The following is a 21,934-nucleotide window of genomic DNA, read 5'->3' as shown; positions in this document are numbered from 1 at the left end:
TTATTCCACGGGAGTGATCTGCAACTGGAGCAAATTACTGTGATATTCAACAAAAACAAGCAAGCATCGACTGTGTGTGTGTGTGTGTGTGTGTGTGTGTGTGTGTGTGTTTGAGTGTGAATACACCACCTCCCTCCTTCCCCAGCCCACATATCTTGTTGCGCTTTAAATGGATACTGTCTCCGTCTCATCTCTCAGGTGCTCCAGCTACGAGCAATTTTGCCAACAATTTTCAATGGAAAGCAGCTACAGTAAAACTGCCTTAAAAAACAGTCAGTAGATGTTGCTGCTCGATAATGTTTGTGCACTCGTTTGCATATTTAGTATATCATTACATACTGATTTACATGTATCAAGATTAAAAGTGAAAAAAGAGGAACTTCTGGATCTGCTCTCGTCTTCTCCTGGAAACAACCCGCTGCTCCGTCTCCTCCTCCACCACCACCACCACCACCATGTTCCTCGTCTGGTGATCCCATCATCCCCTGCACACAAGGCAATCTCAGTCCTCACTGTTCTCATCTGTGGTTTCCTGATGGTGGAGAGAGTGAATCCCATCAGAGCTATCGTCAAGGATCTCTTGAAAACTCGTCTCCTGCTCCGCGGAGCACCTCCCCTCCTAAAACTTTAACATGTCTAACCAGCACTGAGCGCTCACTATGGGCTTTTGCTGCACTTGTGTAATGCAGCCTCCTTGTGCGTACTAATTAGATGTAGCACTTAATATTACACTGAGGTTTCCTACTACACTGAGGCGTACTGGTATTCCGCTTCGGATAAAAAACATTGGCCACATGAGTAAATGTCAACTAATCTCAGCTGACTCTAACTATATTATAGGTTGTTAATGTTAGTGACACAGAGAGGCCATACTGAGGCGTGCTTTCGCGTTTGTTATGTGAATGGGACCACACCTCAGTCCACAGGCCAGTGGTTTCCGGCCTTTTTTGGCATTTTGACATCACTAATTTCTGGTGACCCCGTGCCGTCAATCAAGATGCACCAGCTCAGATATTTGCTGCAATTTATTTGAACTCAATTTATATTTGAGAACGTGAAAGTATAGAATGCTGTTGTTTAAGATTGTGAATAGTGTTTTTAATCATAATTTTTAAAAAGAATAATCATTAGTTAAAAAACTATTTTTATCAGTAACTTTTTTTAAATCAAATACTAGACATTTAAGGCGACCCTATTTTAATTTCAGGCGACCCTACATGGGGTCCCGATCCCAAGGCTGAAAAACCTTGACCTACAGTATAGGCCCTAGTATATGCCACAAGTTTTAGCTAAAAAGGCTGTCGTAGTTTTCTACCGCAGCTACGCTTCATTTTCAAAATCAGTTAGGCCTACTTGCAGAGAGTTGTAAATACAAATGATAAAAGGAAATGACCAGCGCTAAAAATAACCCATGCACTTGTGTACTGCATGACGTCGTGTGTGTCTCCATTGTTAAAGTTTCATTTCTTCTCAGAGTTTCATTTTTATAATCGGGAGTAGCGTAAACATGAACGTACCACGTGTCTTGTGTGTGTGCTTGGGTTGTTTACCTACTCCAACGCTGGTCTTTTATTCTTAGCAGTTAGCGGTTAGCAGCACGTTAGCTCAGAGCGAAGGCAAAGCAAAAACAAGTAAATGAACAAATGAATCATTTCTCCCCTAGACTGACCACAGTACAGTCAACGTGGAGCAGCTTTTAATGGCCTCCTCTGGGTCAGGGTTTGAGTTAGCTCACATAAACCCTGGTCTGTCTCACTGCTCATGCAAGTTCTGATTTTGGTAAAATCCAAGTTTACATATTTCCAGTTACCATTTAACATACATTTTTTTTAGCATCTTGATACAGTTTTGCACAGTTACTATATTTATAAATGTTTTCAATGCAGTAAAGCTGAAGGTGTCTAGGTAGAGGGCAGCAAGACGCAGGAGAGAGACTCTGAGCTTAGGAGGAAAGACAGGCAGCACACAATCGTGTCTTTTAGTGTGGTACTTTATTAAACAACTTAATCACACATTGAGTTTGTGATTTCTGGTTCTGCGGTGGGGTTTGCATAGTTTGCCTATCTGTGAAAATCACCACATGCCGCGTTGCTCAGTTTCACCACTGCATTGTGCTGCTCATCATTTTTACCTTGATGTCAAGATCATAATAAATACCTCTACTCCACTACCTGTGGACATTTTTTCCATTTCCATTTTTCTTTCTAGTTACACATGAGAAGTTCAGTTGAGCAATAAAAAAACAACCTTGTTCTTTTCAGTATGCTCAGAATGTGCAGCTAGAACCTCAGTCCTGCCTGCTCTGGTCTGTCTGGTAGCTCCTGGTGGCTAACGTTAGCTAACATCTTGCTTCTACTGGAGAAAACGTTGTTCGGTCTTTTGTAGGTTTACACGAAAACAAAAATGCCTCCACAGTGAAACATTCCCATACTTGTTCTCTCTCTCTTTTTTTTATTTATTTTTTTTACTTTCAACAGCCAGAAAACTCTCTTCTAGTTTGAAATCCGGTGGGATCTGTCAACCCCAGACAGAACTAATCGCACTTAATCACAGTCGCAGCTTGAAGGTCTCTGGCCGCGGTGATGTCATCATCGGGGTAGCGGAGGTGGCGTGGGAGAGTTGCGAGATCCTCAGTCTCACTTTCCCTCTACAGCGGTGTATCCAATCCGTCTCATCAATCACCCCTTTCGCCTGATTTCGTCAACACCAGGATTGACTTGGGAGAACGCTTTGGGACTGGGATGGGATGTAGTCTACAGGGTCCTGATGTGGTGTCATGTGTGCGTCTTTTTCTGTGTGTGTGTGTGTGTGATAGTGTGAGCGTGTGCATGATGTGTGTTTGTGAAAACAGTCCAAAGCCTGGCTTCAGGGTAGTGAGGGGAGGAAGTGAGGCGGATGGCTGCGAGGGATGAAGGGATGAGAGGACAGGGGGAGATGGGGGGGGGGTGAGGCTGGAGAGGAGGCCAAAGGGGAGATGAGGCTTTAGGATCGGGGATCAGTCTTTGAGTGACTCGGTGTGCCTGATTGTCTGTCTATCTGACGCTGCAAAGCTCTCTCTTGCCGAGCCTGAAAGCTCCTCTGCTTACTCCCTCCTGTGTCTTCCCAAGATGCCTGCGCTCTCCGCAACACCCAAAATGCCTCTCTCTCACTCTCTCTTTTTTTTTTTTTTTTTACCTTCTTTTATTCGTGCTTCCTTTTCATTGTGATCACTACAACAGGGCGCAAACTATGTGATCATATTTTTAGGAGCATTCAGCAGCTCAGTGGCCAGATATTCAGGAGTGGACGCATATATGACTTTACAATAAAGGTTTATGTTGAACCCCCCTCTGTTTATAGATGTGGAACTAAGCCCTAGACTCTAAATAAGGATGGAGGCAACCTATGGCTTTCTGAAGCGCAGTCTTGAAGCTCAGAGTGGGGCCGTTTCACGGTTGCCATACCGTATATCTGACTCCTCTAATCTCACGGTGAATCCATAAATGGTCAAACAGTAGGGGCGCGCGTTGAGCCTAGATTGCCAGCTTGTGGGAAGCCTACACTCACTCAAAGTGACCACATCTCCAATTATACATTACACTCTGATAACATTTAAACATGTGACTTGTGTAAAAATAATAATATACAGTAATAGGAGGAAATCGGTCATCGAGACCTGAACTGTTATTGCACTAGGCTGTAAACCTGTTATATTATTTCCTCTGTAAAGTTGGGCAGTTTAACATGGGAGTCTATGGAGATTGACTCAAGCAGCCATTTAAAGAAGTGAAGTGATTTTAGCACTTCTCTTTTGGCTTCAGTCTCAGATGTTAACCTTTGCTGTTAGTATATTAGCTATAAAACATTTGTTTACAGCTTGTTTCTGCTGCTCTGAAACAACCAAAAACTACTTGGTGACAGCAGCTTTAAGCAAAAACCTTCGACCCTTGGGATTGTAGCGCTCTTAAATCCAGAACTGAGACTTTAGCGCTTTAAGAGCCGACTCCCTTAATGTCTAGAGACTGTGATAGACTTTTAATATTCAGTTAGTAGACATGTGCAATTGAACTGAAATTGCTTTATTAGCACATGTTTGAAAAAAAAAAGTGGTGATGTTTATGGTCAGCGTTCAGAGAGGCCTGGAAGATTTTGCAGCTCACTTGCTTCTAATTAACTGGCTCTTCCCCTCAAGGCCTCCAAGAGTTAGAAGTTCCTTTTGACGAGACTTGAGACTTGGACTCGCCCAGAGAGCATCATCCTCCAAAGATCCTTAAGCAAATCCCGCTCATTGAAACACTGATCAAGGCTGCATTATTGCCCACAAGCATTTTCTTTTTTTTAATGCAGTTTCCCGCTGCATCCAGTTGGTGTCCTCGTGCCTCTACTGAAAACCTGCCGCCAGAGCCTCGACTCCATCCTGGTGGTACAGCTCTCCACCCTCTTTACCCTCCTCCCTCGCCTCTCTCTCCACACCTCCATTATTGTAGGCTTTAGCTCCACTGCTCGGCTTTAATTGTTTCCTGAAGTTTACCAGTTTGTTTGTTGTTTTTCTTTTTTTTTTTAAAGAAAAAAGAAGAGACGTAGCCATCCACGCAGGAGAGAGGCAGCTCCAGAAATGGCGAAATGACAAGAGGGCGGAGGGGGAGAGGAGTGGTGGTGGGGGGGGGGGGGGTGGAAGAGGACAAACGCTGGGAGGGTAGAACGAGAGGTAGCGATACGGGAGAGGCTCGAACGAAAGGATGTGGGAGTGAGAGAGTGGAGAGTGGGAGGGAGGGAGGGAGGGAGGAAGAAAGAGTGGAGCGAGGGAGAGATCTGTGGCAGGGGGAGGTGAGTCAGGTGTGTCTGTTATTGGAGAAAGAGAGATAGTTAGGCCTCATTGCTTCCTTGGCAGTCCGTCCTCTTGAGATTAGTCTATAAACATTACGTGTGTGTGTGTTTGTGTGTGTGTGTGTGTGTGTGTGTGTGGGCGGGCGGGCCCCAAGTGCACGCTTGTTGTTTGTCTGAATCCGCCGTCTTTAACGCTGACCGCTTCCTTTCATCGCCTCTCTCTCTCGGCTGACTTCCTGCCGTCAGAGTATTTACAGATGCACAACTCACAATTAAGCAACTCTCTTCCGTCATGACCCCAAAACTAGAATTAAAACAATTAATTACCGTTAACCCATACTGGGGGTATAATTATCAGCAACGCAGCCAGCCACCAAGCTAATTCATCCAACACACATACACACACACACACATGCTGAGTTCCTCCTTTCCTCACCTTCCTTTAACTTCTGTCTAAATTTAGAGAGAGAGAAAGAGGGGAGATATTGGTGCGAGACTCCTGGGGAGAGAAATGTACGAGGCTGGCTGTCGGTAATTAGGTTGAGCCACTTCTTTCCATTGTTAACATCCTGCTTTAATATGAGAAGGACCCCTCCCTGACCCTCTTAGGCGTCTTCATTTCTACATGATGTCTCTCTCTTTTCCCACACACACACACACACACACAATACACACACACGCCTCCCTTTCCCCCACCCCGCCCCTCTTCTGCATCTCTTTCTCGTCATGATTAGAGATCTTCACTCTTGCTTTTCCATTTTGTGTTTTTTTTACTCCCCACTGCAGCCTCTCCTTGGCCTTTCACACAAACCTAATTTCTGTATTTTTTTTTCAATTCATGCTCCCTCCCTCCCTCCATCCATCCATCCATCCATCCACTCGCTCCTCCCCTCCACCCACGCTCTCTCCCTCTCTCTAACTGACTATGCAGGCTGGTATATTTTTGGCTGTATGGTCTCTAGAAATAGGCTTTTTGTAGATGGCAAGGTCACGGGCTTAATTAACAATGGTGAGAGAGGAGTCAGAAGTTCACTTGGTTATTTCTTCTCCTTCTTCTCCCTCCATTCATCCTTCCTTTGCTCACTTCCCACTGTTTCGCGCCGGTATATGACGACGACGGCGGCGGCGGCAGAGGAAACGCGTGACGTGTCGCTCAGGGCCGCAGGAAATCAAAATTCAGGTCAAGCCAGTTGAAGAGCAACAGAGAGGAAGAAAAAAGAGAGACATGTCTGTTTTTTTTTCATACTTTGCAATGATAATGACATTATCGACATGAATAATGCAGCGTCTGCAGCGACCCCTTTTCCCCCCTTTTTTTTTTATAACCCAGTGATTTTCACACCGCTACAGAAGCATAATGTACTGTCCCCCAGTTCACTCTGCTGCAAGAACATTACAGTCTGAGATCTTCTCGGCTTTTCCCCGACTACTTTAAGGACATTTTTCTGACATATTTGCCACATTACAGTTTGAATACCGATCATATGGCGCCTCCTTTCGCCCTAGTGATAGTATTGAGCTTTTGATTACCGGTATTTTACTTTTTTCGCCCCCTTCTGTCTCTTTTTCCACATTGTCGACGACCCAGTACTTTAATTGCCATTGTCAGGGGAGACCGTAAAGAGGGTCATGGAGCCTCCAGTGCAAATTCCTCCTTATTTGGATGCCTCCACCAGAGCTGCTAGGGGAAAACACGGGGGTAATGAGACAATACACACACAGCCAAATCCCACTTTACCCAACAAGCACTTCCTGTGCTTTCCCCAAATCCCCCAGTACGGCGTGCATGCCTCTTTTTAAATATTTGAGAAGTTTGTTTTCAGCTTGTAGATTTGTTTTTTTACGATGTCTCCTAATGCCCAAACGGCAGCAGCGAGCGAGCGTGTGTGTTATTCTTGTTTTCTGTGCTTCCTTGGTATAACACAGGTTCATTTCTTGTACGTCCATTTCAATTTCTGCATGTTTCAAGCTCGTAATTTGAGTTTTCTTTTATGTTTCAAAGCCAAAGTAATTGATGCAAAGATCAAATCAATGCAAAGCAGCGAGCGCTGGCTTGGTATAGCCAGTACGCAACTCGTGTGAAAAGATACCGTGTGCTTATTTTTCCGTTTCTTGATTCAAACGCAGCTTTTTCCGAGAGCTCTGTACCGTTTATCAAAGTTATTGTTTGAAAGGGAACAGAGTTGGGGGGGGGGCTATTTCTGACGCTGTATTGATGGGTTATGGCGCTAGTTTGAGGATGTCTGTCAGTGGTGTTTCAAATTGAGAGCGATCATAGCCGACGGTAATACAGCTCGGAATTACACATCTATTGATGCAAACAGTGCGCTGGAAAATAGTGATTGTGGGTCCACGGATGCAGATAATGGGAATAACCAAGAATTCAATAACGTTACAAGCATGCATGAAGCTGTTTGTGTTTGTGAACTTGTGTGTTTTTATAGCGCTCTTATCTCTTATCCGTTTTCTCTCTCTCTCCCTGTATAGGAGATGTACTCTAAAGGTATGATCCTGGCCAGCGCTGTCAGGCAGGTACGAGGACTGGGAGATAACAAGTTTGAGGTAGTCACCTCCCTCCGGACCTTCATATTCCGGGCTGAAAGAGAAGGTACGTACAACAAGTGCATCCTTTTTTTTCTCCTTCTCTTCTCTCATGCAGTGTTTGTCTGTCATCTATCAGCGACTCATTCTGCTCTTTCTGCTTGTCAGTCTGCCTCAGTCACTCTGGCTGTCTGATTCTCTGTCTGGCCTTGTTTTTCTCTCTCGCTCTCCTCCGGTTCCCCACCTCTCTCTCTGTCCTTTCCCTCTCCCCTCCCCTCCCTCTCTTTTGTCTCCCTCATTTCTTACCTCACTCTCTACTGTAAATGCCTCTGTGGTAATCATCTGTCCCACCTCTTTCTCAGTTTTTTTTCTTTTTGGTCTCTTTCTTTCCTTTTTCCCTGCCATTTTATTTTTCTTGCTTCTCTCCCTTTAAAGGACATTATGAGTCATTATTGCTAAAAAATCCCTTTTGCAAAGTATCTTTTTGCATAGAAGTGTGTCCTTCTTTGCTTTCTTTCAAAGCGTTTATGAAAATATCAATATCAATCTCCTTTCTGTATGGAGCCGAGCCTAGCATAAAGACTGGAGGTAGGGGTGACACCTGGCTCGTGACTGTGCTGTATTTTTAAAAGGAATAATTTAGCATTTTTGGAAAAAAAAAGACTTTTTTTCTGTCACTGTCACTCCTACATATACAGCTGCTGGTTAGCCTGTTAGCATCTCTATAGCTCCATAATAAACACTTAAAACTCTATCTACAGTCTCTTATTTGAATCTAATATGCCTTCAGGACATGTTTAACCCTGGACTGAAACCAGTCAAGAAAAAATAAATCCACCTTGCTACACTTCTGAAATCAAATTTTCTAGCTTGTTAGTTTAGCATGTACAAAAAGAAACAAAAACAAAATTTGAAACCACACAACCACATGTGGTGCAGGAGCTTTGTCCTGACCTCGTATCAAACACCAGCACCAGGTGGTTTACTATGACTGTGCACTGCAACCTGCAGTTGTTTGGTGCCATTATGTCTTTACAGAAACAAAAACCAAAACCTGAACTCACTGACTATTTATCTAGTGCTACAGTCCTTGATGCTGCATAGAAGTACTAAATGAATAGGTAATGTCTTCTTTGTTAGAAAATCCAAATTGACACTTACAACCTCTCCCTCTTGACTCTCTTGACTCTTAAAACCACAAATTGGCGATCTCACATTTTTGTTTGTGTAGTGGTTAAAAGTTGAAGCTACAATGTGGAAACAGCCGATTATTATTTATGCTAACTAAAGCTAAAAACTTAACACTGACATACAATTTATATTGATAGTCCCATTTTACTGTCAAGGTGAAAAAACAACCAAAACTCTAATGGCAGCACAAATGTTGTCTTCAAGGCAATCTATTCCTGCCAATCACATTTACTCGGTATTGTTCAGACATCACAATATGGATACTTAGCCAATACTGATGCTGTATGACCGAGTGTGCAGGCCTCCACGCTGCCCAGGTAGATGTCTGTGGCTTAATGTCCCAGCATGAGCCTATGATATGAAGTCGAGGTAAGAGGTTGGAATAAATGAACACAATCTCCAATCTTCCAGGAACTGCCCTTTTAATAGACCTCCGTCCACCTTCCTCTCTTTATCCCTGTGTCAGACAAAATGGAGTAAAGAGTTGTCTCTGCTTATCCTCTTCCGGCTGGAAGCTCTGTCCGTGTCGGCCTTAATGAGAGGGGAAAGCGACACCTTCCACTCGGTACCTCCTGTCTGCTTGATGGCAGTCTATTAGGCAGCTCAGGTCACACTGCTCATTTACTAATCGAGGGTCTGTTTCTGGGGTCAGATACCGGCCGCCCTTTGATTCATGTGAATAAGTGAGATCGGGGGGAAATTGAGTTTAGCATGGTTATTGCGTTCAGTACCTTTGACTCCCTTGTGCGGTACAGTGTGAATATGTGAGCGCAGATTGAACTGAAAGATCTTTATCGACGTGATCATTGAGACCTCAATGCAAGTTATTGACATATTGACATCTGTTGAGCCAGGAATAGAATCATCAATATTTGACCTGCTCATCACTGGTATTGAGCATCAGCTTATTGCTCTTGATGAATGCAACCGGTCGTTTAGTTCTCAGGGCTCAGTTTGAATTAGCCAAGACACTAAAGACTGTAATACATCAAGCTGGATTTAAGGCATACCTCTCCATCAGTCAGTGTCCTGTAAGCCAGCAGTGAAGAGGTTATTGAGGCAACACTGTGAGCAGACAAATACAATACATACACATGTATAAATAGAGTTAAACATCTCATGTATAAGGCTCTTAATGGCCCTGAGCTCTATAGCTACTTTTCTATCGAAGCTCAGTGGTCAATGCTATGAAAAGCACTCTGATTATGCTTTGTTCAGCTCCTCATTTATGGTAATTCATAAAGGCTTTCATGAGTAATTATTGATCTAAAGAAGCACTCAGCCATTTGAGGTTAACAGCAGTATATAGAGAGGTGTCAGCCATACAGTATGTGATTGTGTCAGTTGTTAGGTAAAAATGGAAACGCACCTTACGTAAAGGTAACATCACCAAAATAAACTAATTTACACATTTGATACTGTGTAGATTTTCAATAGACTAGAAACCTGTGGCCAGTGAAATGTGACTGTTATGTCTGGTTACTGATTGGACAGAATTTATGATTTTGGTTGCCAGTGATGCTGGTTTTGATTAACATAAAAAATCAACTCATAGGCCCTTTAAAATGGACAATATTTACACTGAACTCGAATTTAGTTCTCTAGTTTTTTTAAGTGAGTATTGAGTGTTTGCACCACGGCAGCCACTGTAGGCAGTAGTGGATATAGCTTTTTTTCTGCTCTCACTGAGCACTTTATTAGGAATGCAACACCGATACCAGGCAGGGCCTTCCTTTTTGCTCTCCGAACAGCCACTGTTCTTCGTGGCACAGATTCAACAAGATGTTGGAAAAGTTTCAACTCTGTTGTGCACAAGAATCCCAGGAGATCAGCAGTTTCAGGAAATGGGGGAAAAAAAAAAAAACCTCAAACCAACCCCCGTCTGGCGCCAAAAAAGATTCCACAGTCAAAGTCACTGCTCTGCTCTGCTGCCACAAGATTGGCTAATTGGATAACTATATGGATAGGCAGGTGCACAGGTGTCCTGATACAGGTGGGTCTATACACCAGTGATGATCTTTCTCTCTGTAGTGCTAACTAGCTATATATACACACTTCTTTTTAGTCAGCTGTCTTCAACCAACTGTTCTGCGACATAGTTATTCTACCTAAGACACTAAATACAGACGGTGTAACGCCCGAGGCAGTTATTTATACACAAATTAAAGGCCTTGTTTTCTTCTTGTGTTCTATTTATGGCACTTCTTAAAGCAGAAGTAAGTGATATATTTGTGTTAATATAAGTCTTAAATAGTTATATCTTCCGACAGCAATCACTTACATAGAGTGTTTGGACCGAAACACGGGTCTGTCAGTCCCTCTGCTCTGCTCTGAGTCGAGGAGAAAACATTTATCGTATCCTACAGTTTTTATCCAATGAGGAGAGAGAACAGCATGCAGGGCTGTGTGTGCAGCCAAGGGACGCCGTGAATGTGGCGACGTAGGGACGAGGACTGTTATGGTGCGTTCAAGGAAACTCGTAACTCCAACCTGTGAAGTTGTATCAGTTTGATCTGGTACGAGTTCACGGGTCAGAAGTTACGAGTGGCCGTTATAGTGACTTTCACAGGTAAAACAGGTCGGAAAAACATGAGTGGGTTGCCTGGAACGCTACAAAGTCGTAAGTTGTGACTTGAAGCTGTAATTTACGATTTCAAAAGCCTGCCTGGAACGCAGCATTAGCGAAAATGACCGGGTCGCTTACTTCTGCTTTAATGAAATATGCATTTATTATGATCCCTTATCCAGTTCAAAAACTGCATTCAAACTCTTTTATACACTTATGTATCAGCTCTGCTTCATAAAAAAAGCAATATCACCAACAACTTGCCCTTCAAACTTCAAGCTTTTTTCATTTATTTTTACCACACTGAGCACCAGCGGTTCTCCCTCCTCTCCCTGTCGATTCAGTGCATCATCATATCGATGACTGCCAGCTTTTTTTTTTTTTTTTTGTCCATTTATGAGTCGCAGTCCTCAGCGGCATCATTTATCACGCTGTCTGCCGGTTGATCGTCATACGTCACACTCAGCCATCTTGACAAGAGCTGGGAGGGCTGTCTGATTTGGAGGTGGCCTCTGACCGGCTGGGATCAGTGGGAAGCCTCTCTCGGTGGCGGCTGCTGCCGTCAGAAGAAAGGGTTGGGAGGGGAAAGAGAAGAGAAAGAGAGGGAGAGAGGGAGGAGAAAACTTGGCCTCATCACCTCATGCATCTTTAAACAGGCCCACTCGCCTTGTGGCGGAGAGTCATCAATCTTTTGGGAAACACACGAGAAAGAGGGAGACATGAGGAGACAGAGGCAAAGAGAAAGGAGTAGGTTAGTGAAGTGGAGTTAAGGAGCTGCTGGGCCGATGCAGTAGGGGTGAGGAAGGGGGAGAAAATGATGGAGTGATGGTCAGAAGAGTGTGGGAGAGTGTTAAAAGGCACCCAGGAAGGTTAGAAGAGAAGGGGAGAGGAGCAACAGGGGAAGGAAGGGATTAAGCGAGGGAATAAGAGGAATGATAGAGCGAGACAGGCAGACACGCAAGCTCGCTGTGAAAAAGCAACAGAGAGGTAAAGGCAGAGACGGCGGGGAGAGATGAAAAGGGCACAGTAAAGATGGGGAGAGGGAGAAGGGGGAGGAGGGAGGGAGAAGTGAGTGAATAATTGAAGGCCACTGGAGAGAGTGTGCACACAGCTGTCGGCTGATTCTCCACTTGGTCCGCAGGTGGCCTCTTCCCTCAGGTACTGTCAGCTTGAGAGAGGAGAGATGGAAGGAGGAAGGAAGGCAGGCCGGGGGAGAGAGGGAACGAGAGAAGAAAGGAGAAGGAGGGAGTGATGCAGCGACTAGTGGCACCAGTATGGAGGGGGGAGGAAAAAAAAGTGAGAGGGAAGGAGAGTTTGGCAGGAAGAGACACAGCGGAGAGTGATGCAGACCGGTCAGGACAAGGAGGGAGTGTGTATCGGAGGAGGATGCAGATAAACACGCGACGACGAGAGACGAGATGGGATTTATTGTGAGCGGGGGAAGAAGAAAAAAAAAAGTTGATGATTTGTATTCTGATGCGTTTTGCAATTGCCTTTCCACGAGCCTGCTCGTAACACATGTTAGGTTTGTTTGAGATGACAGGGAGGAGAGTTAGAGAGAGAAGACGTAAGGAAGAAAAACAAGATGGTTGGGAACAGGCCAAGGAGAAAATGATGGCAAATATATAAAGTCGGGCGGACACAGGATGGGAGTAACTGTACCACATACTTCACTCGGTATCATTTCACATTTTACTACCGAGTGGTGTGTTTTTTAGCCTCCCCACATTTCATTAAATGTGCATGAATGGACTTTTTTTGGCCACATGGGGGCAGTGGAACAAGCTCTTATTAGCACCATGAGGCGTTTTTATGGCTAACATGTTAGCAAACAGCTTAATTGAGCTCTATCACTCTATCAAAAAAAATAAATCTCTGCTTCAGCCTGTACCACCACTGTGTTTATGTGCAGATTAAAGTTTTGAGGACTTTTTTTTTGCTAAACCCAGTTGCCAGGAAACAGAAGTGTTGAGACAGAACTAAAACAGTAAAGTTGGGGCCTGTAAAACCAAAACGGTGTACTGAAAGGCACTTGAAACGCTCCTGAGCTGAGAGGAACTGTAGATCTATGTGGGTTTATGACCATGACTGACAAACACAATGTCATTACTTTGTGTGCTTCAAAATCATGATTTCATACAGCCCATAATGCAATATTTTGATTTGTTTTAACTTCTCCGTATTGGTGTTTTAGCAATTGATAGAAAACAAACTTGTAACTTAACTTCACCAACATTTTTGAGCAGGTCTGAACAAGTGAAGTGACAAAAATACATTTTACAGTACAAATGACAGATGTCTATAATCCCTACTGAACAAATTACTCTTTGTAATATGGCACTGTTTCTAATTAACCTTAAACATACCATTCTAACTGTACATTGATAATTGGTGATATCAAAAGAAGACAGTGTCATTTGGCAGCATTAATTTGACGTAGAATAGTGATGACAGCACGAACAAATTATGCTGGTTGCTACTTTAAATGTAAATACATGTTGGCCTGGATTTCCACTCCCATTTTCATCAAGCCACAATGGGCGCCGATTTTAAAAGTGTCCAATTTATAATCAGATCTAATAATGCAGGAGTAGAGGTATTGAATTGGTTTACACACACTACAGTACATCATCTGCAAAGAAAGCTACTTTGTGATTCTGTTAGCTTGCTATTGCTATTGTCAAGCAAGCTGTCAGCGGCCTTGTTGGTTTTCAAGTTTGTGCTTGTTCAGTAACCAATATTCAACTGATTCCAAATGTCTCACGTAGGGGTGTCACGATTTAGATTTTTTATCGAAATCGATCGAAATTACGTCACGATCTCGAGCATCGAAGTCAAAGAGAGGATCGACGATCCCCCCCCCCCCTCCCCCCCTCCCCCCCGCACGCAAAGCTACAACTGCCCGTTGTCCCCATTGCGCACCAAGCGTCTTGTCAGTCACTGGTCCGAGTTCTCCTTTACTTTTTATTTCGAGAAGACACTCACTCATTCTCTGCAACTCTCTCTCTCCCTCTCCCTCTCCCTCGCTCTCTCTCTTTTTTTTTCTACCGGCGGTGTCAGCTGATGTGCACGTCTGCAGCAACCCAAACAAATGCACATGTTGACTGGCTCTATTCCAGCCACATGATTGGTTCGGCACGGCGCAACTCTCAATATCATTGGCTATTTGCCAAAACATGGATGAATGAAACCGAATCGACCACGTCTCATATTTCTATCGAAGAAAAGTTATTTCACAATTTATAGCGTTTTATCACCCAGCCCTGGTGGGCTATTGTCCCTCCTACCTGGGAAACAGGAGGGAGACACAGCTCTAACTACACAACACCGACAAGCGCTGAGAGCCGCATGTTGCAGAGACGTTATAAGATTAAAAAAAAAAAAAACCCGCAAATAATAAGCCGACGAAAAGCTGCAACTTGCCACTTTTTGTCGATGTATTATTTGGGGGGGCTTTTGGGGGATCTGGTGACGGTGGAGGATCCGGGATTGATTGACTGTGGGCCACCTCCAGTCTGATCAGGACCTGATCATCAGGTCCATGGCAGCACAGCAGCTGCAGCTCTGCCCCACTGTCACATGACTCTCGTATCAGCGCAATCTGTCATTAAGCCGACATCAGGAGAATAATGAGACACGACGGTAAATTAATGAAAATAAAATTATGATAATGTACAGATATAAATATATTTGTTTCAAAACCTTGGGGGCAATTTTGGCCCCTGGATCATGATTTTTGGGGGCATGTTACCTTTATATTGTAAAGAAATTATTTAAATGTGACCATTAGTGCCTAATGTGATACATTATGGAAATTGCATCACTTATATGTATCCCATCTTTTGAAATAAGATTTACTGTACAAAATTTGATGAATAAAACCAATGATCGTAGACTAGACTTGTCTGAAAATAGCATAGGCGTCTGTGCTGTAAGAAAAAGAAAAAAAATCGAGAATCGAATCGAATCGTGACCCTAAAATCGAAAATCAAATCGAATCGAGGATTTGGAGAATCGTGACACCCCTAGTCTCACGTCAACACTGTCCTGACGTGGGTAACATTGACGTTCCTGAAATACAGTAAGCAAAATCTCAGAAAGACACGCAGTTGCCCTCAAAATGAATAAATTAATGTTTCACTGCATTTCTAAGACTACTTTCATTCTTCCCATGATCATATAGCCAGCTTGAGAGATGCACAAAATCCGATTCATGAAACAAAATTCAGATTCATAGGCTGTATATAAGAACACACCGACCACAACATAACAATGCCACTTTTATCTTATCCCTATTTATTACATTGAGAACTAGTCACAGTAGCTCTAGACCCGGAGATCCCACCCGGTCTATTCAGCAGGTCCTCCACGGGAATAGCGCGTTTTCTCTCGGGTAAGATATATAGGCTATGTGGTATCTCCACATACCGGTCCCTTGCTTTGTGGTTTAATGTATCCCGGTAAATTGCCTTTCCTTTCTGCCATCTCAACATTTTTATTCTCACTTCTCCACTCAATGGTAGGCTAGCCTACTAGCGCTTTCTCGCCCATTCCCTATAGTCCAATCTCTTTCTGCTGTTGCTGTGCTGGACTGAATTGTACATTGCAGCTGCTTGTATCTGGTATAATTTGCTGATAATGTTGTCCATAGGCACCGGGGCAAAGTGACACATGGAGACTGAGCACGGAAGAGTAAACATTTAGTCTGATGTTGCGTATGTACATTATGTTGGCATGAGACGACTGAAATGGGAGAAAACAGAGCAAATGGCCACAATCCCTCTGCTTTGTGATGTGTGTATGTGTGAGTGTTTTTTTTCTATTTCTTTTTTTATTCCTGTTGATGGAGACTGCGTGGGTGGCTTCTAAGATCTCTGTTGAGCGCTGAGTGGACCTGGCTCTCATCTCATCCACTTTCAATGAGGACTATCTGCCTCTCTCTCTTCATCTCCCTTCATGTAAAGTGGGATGGTCGTTCAAACACATGGCCATACATATATCACGTAATAAACGATGAGTACCGATGTGGCTGTCGGGCTTCAGCGGCTCGGAATAACTCCAATATAGCTTCTTTTTATATGCATGCAGAGGTGAGAGCATGTTTGCATGTTTGCACACTTGAAAATAAATAATTTTGGCAAGCACGCTTGGAGGTTCATGTGCGAGGCCGAGGCTGTGTGTGTGCACAAACAAACAAAAACATACACTGAAATATATGCAAGACAAACTCGGCACACGCGCGTCAGATGCCCACATGCTACCACGCAGGCGTATACGTACGGGCATGGGCATATCACTGTCTCCTCTTCTTTCTCTCAAGTTTCCTCTCAGTCCTCCCACCTCCTTCCTCACTCCAGCCCTCTCTCCCTCCCACCTACCTCCCACCTCCCGCACTGGGATTGACAGCTGGGGCGAAAAAGGAGAGAGTGGAGGGAGAGAGAGGAAGGAGGCCCTGAATAAATGAACAGACAAATAAGTGAGTGCAGGACAGGTAATGGAACTCAGAGAGCAGGGCGGGAACGGAACAGTAAAGCCTCGTGATGTAAAGAGCAGTCAATAATTGAATAGGCTATTCATTATTGATAACAGCTCTTTGTGAATTCATAAGAATCTTTGGGAGGGGGGCAGCCTGACCAGAGCTCAGTTTTGGACCAGGCAGCGGATGCAGGAGTTTTTTTTTTTTTGGGGAAGGGATGAGAAGGTAGAGTGGAGGTCTAGGATGCCCAGGGAGGAGGAACTTTTTCCTCAGAAGTGGAGATGATGGTGGATACTATGTTTGTGTGCAAGGTCAGAGAGAGAGAGGAGCCCGTCTGCAAAAAGGCTGCAAAAGGGTTACAGGGTCACAGTCAAGAGGCTAATTAAGGTCAATTTGGTGACAGTGTGAGGCTGACAGCGTCTGCAAAGTGATTGACAGGTCACTCAGAAGCCCCCACCCCACCCCACCCCCTTACTCTGTCACTCTACAGAGGGAGAGTGTGTTGAGGACGCACCGAGTAGGTCACTCAGAGGGCAACACTGTTGGCTCTGTGAAGCCAGGAGTGAGTGAGGACTGAGGAGGAAAAAAAAAACTGTTTGTCTATATATTTGTGCATTCATGACAAGTTAAGGTGCAACATTTTCATCCTGAGATGACCCGGTTCAACTTGTCTGAACCCTTTAAAAAAAAAAAAAAAAAAACCTGACAGTCTTACCTGATTCCACAAAAAACTGAGGATAATTACACAATGTCTGGTCAACAAAAAACAACAACAATAACAGACTTTTACAGAGAGATAACACCAACGCTGGAAGCAGCACGCTGGAAGCAGCCAATTAACAAGCACCTTTGGTCAAGAAGAGGACCAAATGTTCAGGCCCTTGATGTCCACAATTCAAATGAATGGGTTCATGTATGACACTGAAAATCACCACAATCTTCAAGTATTTAATGATCAGAATCTTTTTGTTCATCAGTAATTACTAAGTATGTTTGTCTTTTATCATTTGTCCACCCTAGATACATCAATATATTTACAAAGGTAGGCTTGATATCAAAAGCACGTCTTAGTTTAATTCATCGACACCACAGATGGCATCCCATGATCAGAAAAATTAATCAACACCTCTTTAAAACAGTTTTAACAAAAACAAAAAAATCAACACTTTAATATTCATGAAGGAGGATTTCTCTGCAGGTGTTTCTTGCCATTTTGAAATGGAGACATCATACTGTTTTTGGTGACCATTCGTGATATCTGACATCATGCTCATATTCATGGTTATCTAAAAATACATTTCCTGAAGTAAGGGGGAGGAAAGGGGGTGTTGTGTGTCAATCTTTCAGAGAATTGCTTTCTTGTTTTTGAGTGATGAGTTGATAGCCAGGTTTCGAATTGAAGTGCATTTACTTTTCAAAGACTTTCCTTTTTTCTCTTTTTTAAAAAAAATGTTTTTTGTTTTTTCAGATTTACATGTCCATCCACTCTGATGGCTTACTTTTCATATCAGTTTAAAGATTTCTTCTTTTTTTTAAAATTATTTTCCCGTCTTGTACTGTTCAGACACCACAGTGGTTAATGCTGTGAATCTGTGATGTGTGTGAATTTGTGTGTTTACAATCTTTTGGTATCTCTTGTGTTTCCACTTGCTGGCTTTGATAGCGCAATGTCTTGGGCGGTAAGGGAATGGGCTTTACAGCTACCGGCTTCAAGTCTTCTTTTATGTCAGTCTGAAAAGTTGTAGAGGGAAGATATCAGAGAGGCCGTTTGAGTGTACGTCGTTTGAATGTTAACCCTACTGGGAACATGGTGCACTGCACTACAATTGAGCCATTTAGTCGTGTGCTAATCCAGGGTGATTTACAACAATGTCAAGATTCGGTGACCTTCAAGGACAAATGGCTTGTGGAGGCACCACATGTTTGAGGTGCCAGTTGAAGGACGGTTTCCCAAACCTCTCGCCGGAGCAGAGATTGTCTAATGAGATTGACCAATGTGATTTGGTTACTTAGAAATAAAGATAATTTGCAACTCTTGATTAGTTGGTTAGTTTTTGAACCACCTCTCCAAGCAAAAATGGCAAATATTTACTGGTCTCATAGGTAGCAATTTGCTGCTTTTCTACATCTTAGTGTGATTTGTCTTTTGTTTTGGATTGTCGTTTGATCAAAACAAGGGTTTACTGTACAGATCTATCAAGAGGATAATTGATCAGTAGTTTGTTAGCCTGAGTATAGTTGGCTATATAAAAAGTTAAAGGGTGTTGGTAAATTAATTTTTACTCTTAATTTAGAAATTGATTGCATCGGTAGCATGTCTGACAAGCTAGCTGCTAGCAATGGTATGTTATCCAATAACTAAATTAGTTCCTGAGGTTATAGGTTACATAAAGTAAATAGCACTATTTGCAACTAGTGCAAGCCAATTCTGGACTTTTTCAGAGTTGGGGGAAACTTAAAGCAGAAGTAAGCAGAATGTTTGTGTTAATATAAGTCTTAAGTAGTTATATCTTCCGACGGCAATCACTTATATAGAGTGTTTGGTCTGAAACACGGGTCTGTCAGTCACTCTGTTCTGCTGTAAGCCGAGGAGAAAACTTTCCTTGTATCCTACAACCTTTATCCAATGAGGAGAGAGAACGGCATAAAGGGGCGGTCCTCTCTGTGTGTGCAGCCAAGGGATGCGCGTGCATGTGGTGACGTAGGGACGAGGGCGGGGACTGCTAACTCCATCAGCTGACAGGAAGTTAGCCAAAACGACCGGATCGCTTACTTCTGCTTTAAGAACTGCAATTTGCCTCAGCCAGATCATTACTCAAGCAAAGATACTCTATTACTACTATCTTTGACTCAAGTGTTAGCACTTACGCTTAAATCCTTTTCTTTGCTCCAGTTTGAAGATGAGTGTGCAAATAATTGAATACTGTGTGTACAGTACTGTACCTACTCTTTTCCTCGTCAAAGGCAACCCATCAGTTGTGCTTTTGTCTATGACCTTCATCTTTAACCTGTTAGCATGATATCCTGTATGTTGCCATCAAGTGCATGTTCATGACCTCTGTAGAGACTTCTCATTTCAATTCAGAAGGAAATTGGGGTCTTATTGTTTAAATATGTACTGAGAATTTAATTTCTTGTAATAAATCTGACAAAAGTATCATTGTTAACTGTATCTGTGCTGTTTGAGAACCAACAGCTAGGCAGCATTAGGTAAGGCGCACAGGGCTTTGCTAGCAGTCAATTGCTCAAATTGCAAAACAAGACACATTTATATCACATTGAATCAAAGCAATAGTCTCTCAAACTGAAATAAACTGCTTTGTGAAGTGTATTTACACCTTTCAGTGACTTTGCTGTGTTAGTTTCCAGGTTGAGACAAATTAGTGGATTCATAGAACTGTGGCTGTGTCTCATTATGAGCATATACATATATATATATTTCATTGTGTATTTTAATTAGGTGTTGTCTTTGACTAAAATTACCCCTGCTGCCTCTTGCTTGAGGCATGCAAATTTCAGAGAAGCAGCTATCTATATCTCTAGTGCCAGACTTTGCACTTTTCAGCTTTGCAGGATATTCTTATTCCAGGGGCTAAGTTAATTTTCACCAATCGCAGCTCATCCTGTGATTCAATTACTTTTGTTTCAGACTGGAATTGCCTGCATCACTATGCGGGGAAGGTTTAACAGCCAACAAGCCAGTGTAACTCGCTGACGGGATGGAAAAATGATGAATTAACACTATAATTCAAAGATGTTAAAATGCCCTGATCTCTTTTTGTCTAGTTTTCTTCCTGGCTTGTCTTGGTTGTTTTTACTCTCTTTTGCACACTAACACTTGAATCCTCATTCACCGTCTCTCTTCTTTTCTGTTTCTGTCTTTCACTCACGCTCGTGTCCACAGGGGAGCGCCAGGAGTGGATGGAAACTCTTCAGACGGCCACACGCCCCCCCGCCTGCGGCTCCCAGAAGCCCCCCGACAGAAGCCTCTCCCACCCCTCCTCCACAAACAAACGAGGCTTGCTGGAGCTCCGCGGTTACAAAGGCAGAGTGCTGGTGTCCCTGGCGGGGAGTAAAGTCAGGCTCTGCAAAACAGAACAGGTACTTCGAACACCACTGGGACTTCCTCTCTACAGGATGACAGCTTCCTGTTTGAAAAAAAAGGAAGATAATAATCACAGCCTATTTGAAGCAGATGAGGCGGAGATGGAGAGGCTCATGAAAGAGCCGGAGATGTTCATGAATGTGTAATGGAAAAAAAGTAAATATATATGTGTGAAAATGCTTCAGGGTTTACTGAGGTACAATAGTTTGTCCTCTATATTTGATGAGTACAATCGCATGGTAGCGCACTGATATAACCAACTCATCTATGCAACTTTATGTTTATCGTCCAGACATGCGAGGACAGACATGGAGGTCCAGAATACTGCCCTACAAAGGCAAAGTGCGGTATCTGTAAAAATGCCAAACTGAGAAAAACTGCTTTTTGTGTTTTTCATTGTCAGGTTTAAACATCAAATTATGAATAACTACCAAGTCTATAATTGATTAGATAAAGGTGGACTGAATTAAATGTATTTTGTCTTTCTGACCAATTTTGACAGTTTTATGGCAGATACTGCACTTTTGCCTTGGTTTTGGTGCAGATACTGCACTTTGGCTTGGTATTAGCTACAGATACGGCACTTTGCGTATCAAGTGGGACAATGCAAGTTCATGAACGAAACAAAATCGTAAACAAGCCGGATTGTAGCCACAGGCTAATTTCCATCCGCTGTCCCATACATAGATGTTCCCTGGTACAAAAAATACAATAAATAAAAACAAAAGCATGTTATAAAATAGCAGCAATGGAATTATAAATTATAAATTATAAATTCTAGAATGTAGGGAGTACAGTACTCTTTGCAGAGACTGCACTTTGCCTTGGTTTCACAGTGTTTTTTTTGGATGGACAGCAAAATAAAAAAACCCAAAACTCTTTTGATTGGTCAAAAAAAAAAAAAAAATGCAGATACTGCATATTGCCTTTGTAGGCCAGAATAGCAGTTGGGACAAATCTCAGCGTCTAAACAAATCAGGTTCTCCTCAGACAAGCTGTAGCATCAATCATGAAGCTTTCATTTCTCAATTTGACGTTGTTTCTTAAGTGCTGAACATCCCCAGTGCCATTTATGATGTGCAAAATGACTACTTACCAGCTGACACATCGTGAATACGGAGCCTTTAAATACCCAGCAGTAATTGGCCTCTGGAGGCCTGCGGGTCAGAAGGTCAGGACTTTCAGAACAAAATCTGAGTAGGGTAAGAATGCAGATGATTAAGATCTTACATTGTGATTCTACACAAAA

The 21,934-nt window shown here is 43.0% G+C and overlaps 1 protein-coding gene across 1 annotated transcript in view; it reads left to right on the top strand.

Moving 5' to 3' along the window:
* arap2 (ArfGAP with RhoGAP domain, ankyrin repeat and PH domain 2) overlaps positions 1-21,934 on the top strand; it is a gene marked incomplete at its 5' end in the record, with an annotated part of 124,155 nt that overhangs the window by 13,726 nt on the left and 88,495 nt on the right. Inside the window, 2 exons of the mRNA XM_083992981.1 lie at positions 7,294-7,414; positions 20,485-20,681. Coding sequence (XP_083849107.1) covers positions 7,294-7,414; positions 20,485-20,681 — 318 coding nt within the window. The remainder of the gene's footprint in view (positions 1-7,293; positions 7,415-20,484; positions 20,682-21,934) is intronic.

The sequence above is a fragment of the Trachurus trachurus genome, assembly GCF_905171665.1.
Source record: "Trachurus trachurus genome assembly, chromosome: 18".
Classification (NCBI taxonomy): Eukaryota; Metazoa; Chordata; class Actinopteri; order Carangiformes; family Carangidae; genus Trachurus; species Trachurus trachurus.
The sequence above is the reverse complement of the archived record's forward strand: the minus strand, read 5'-3'. Positions and strand labels throughout refer to the sequence as shown.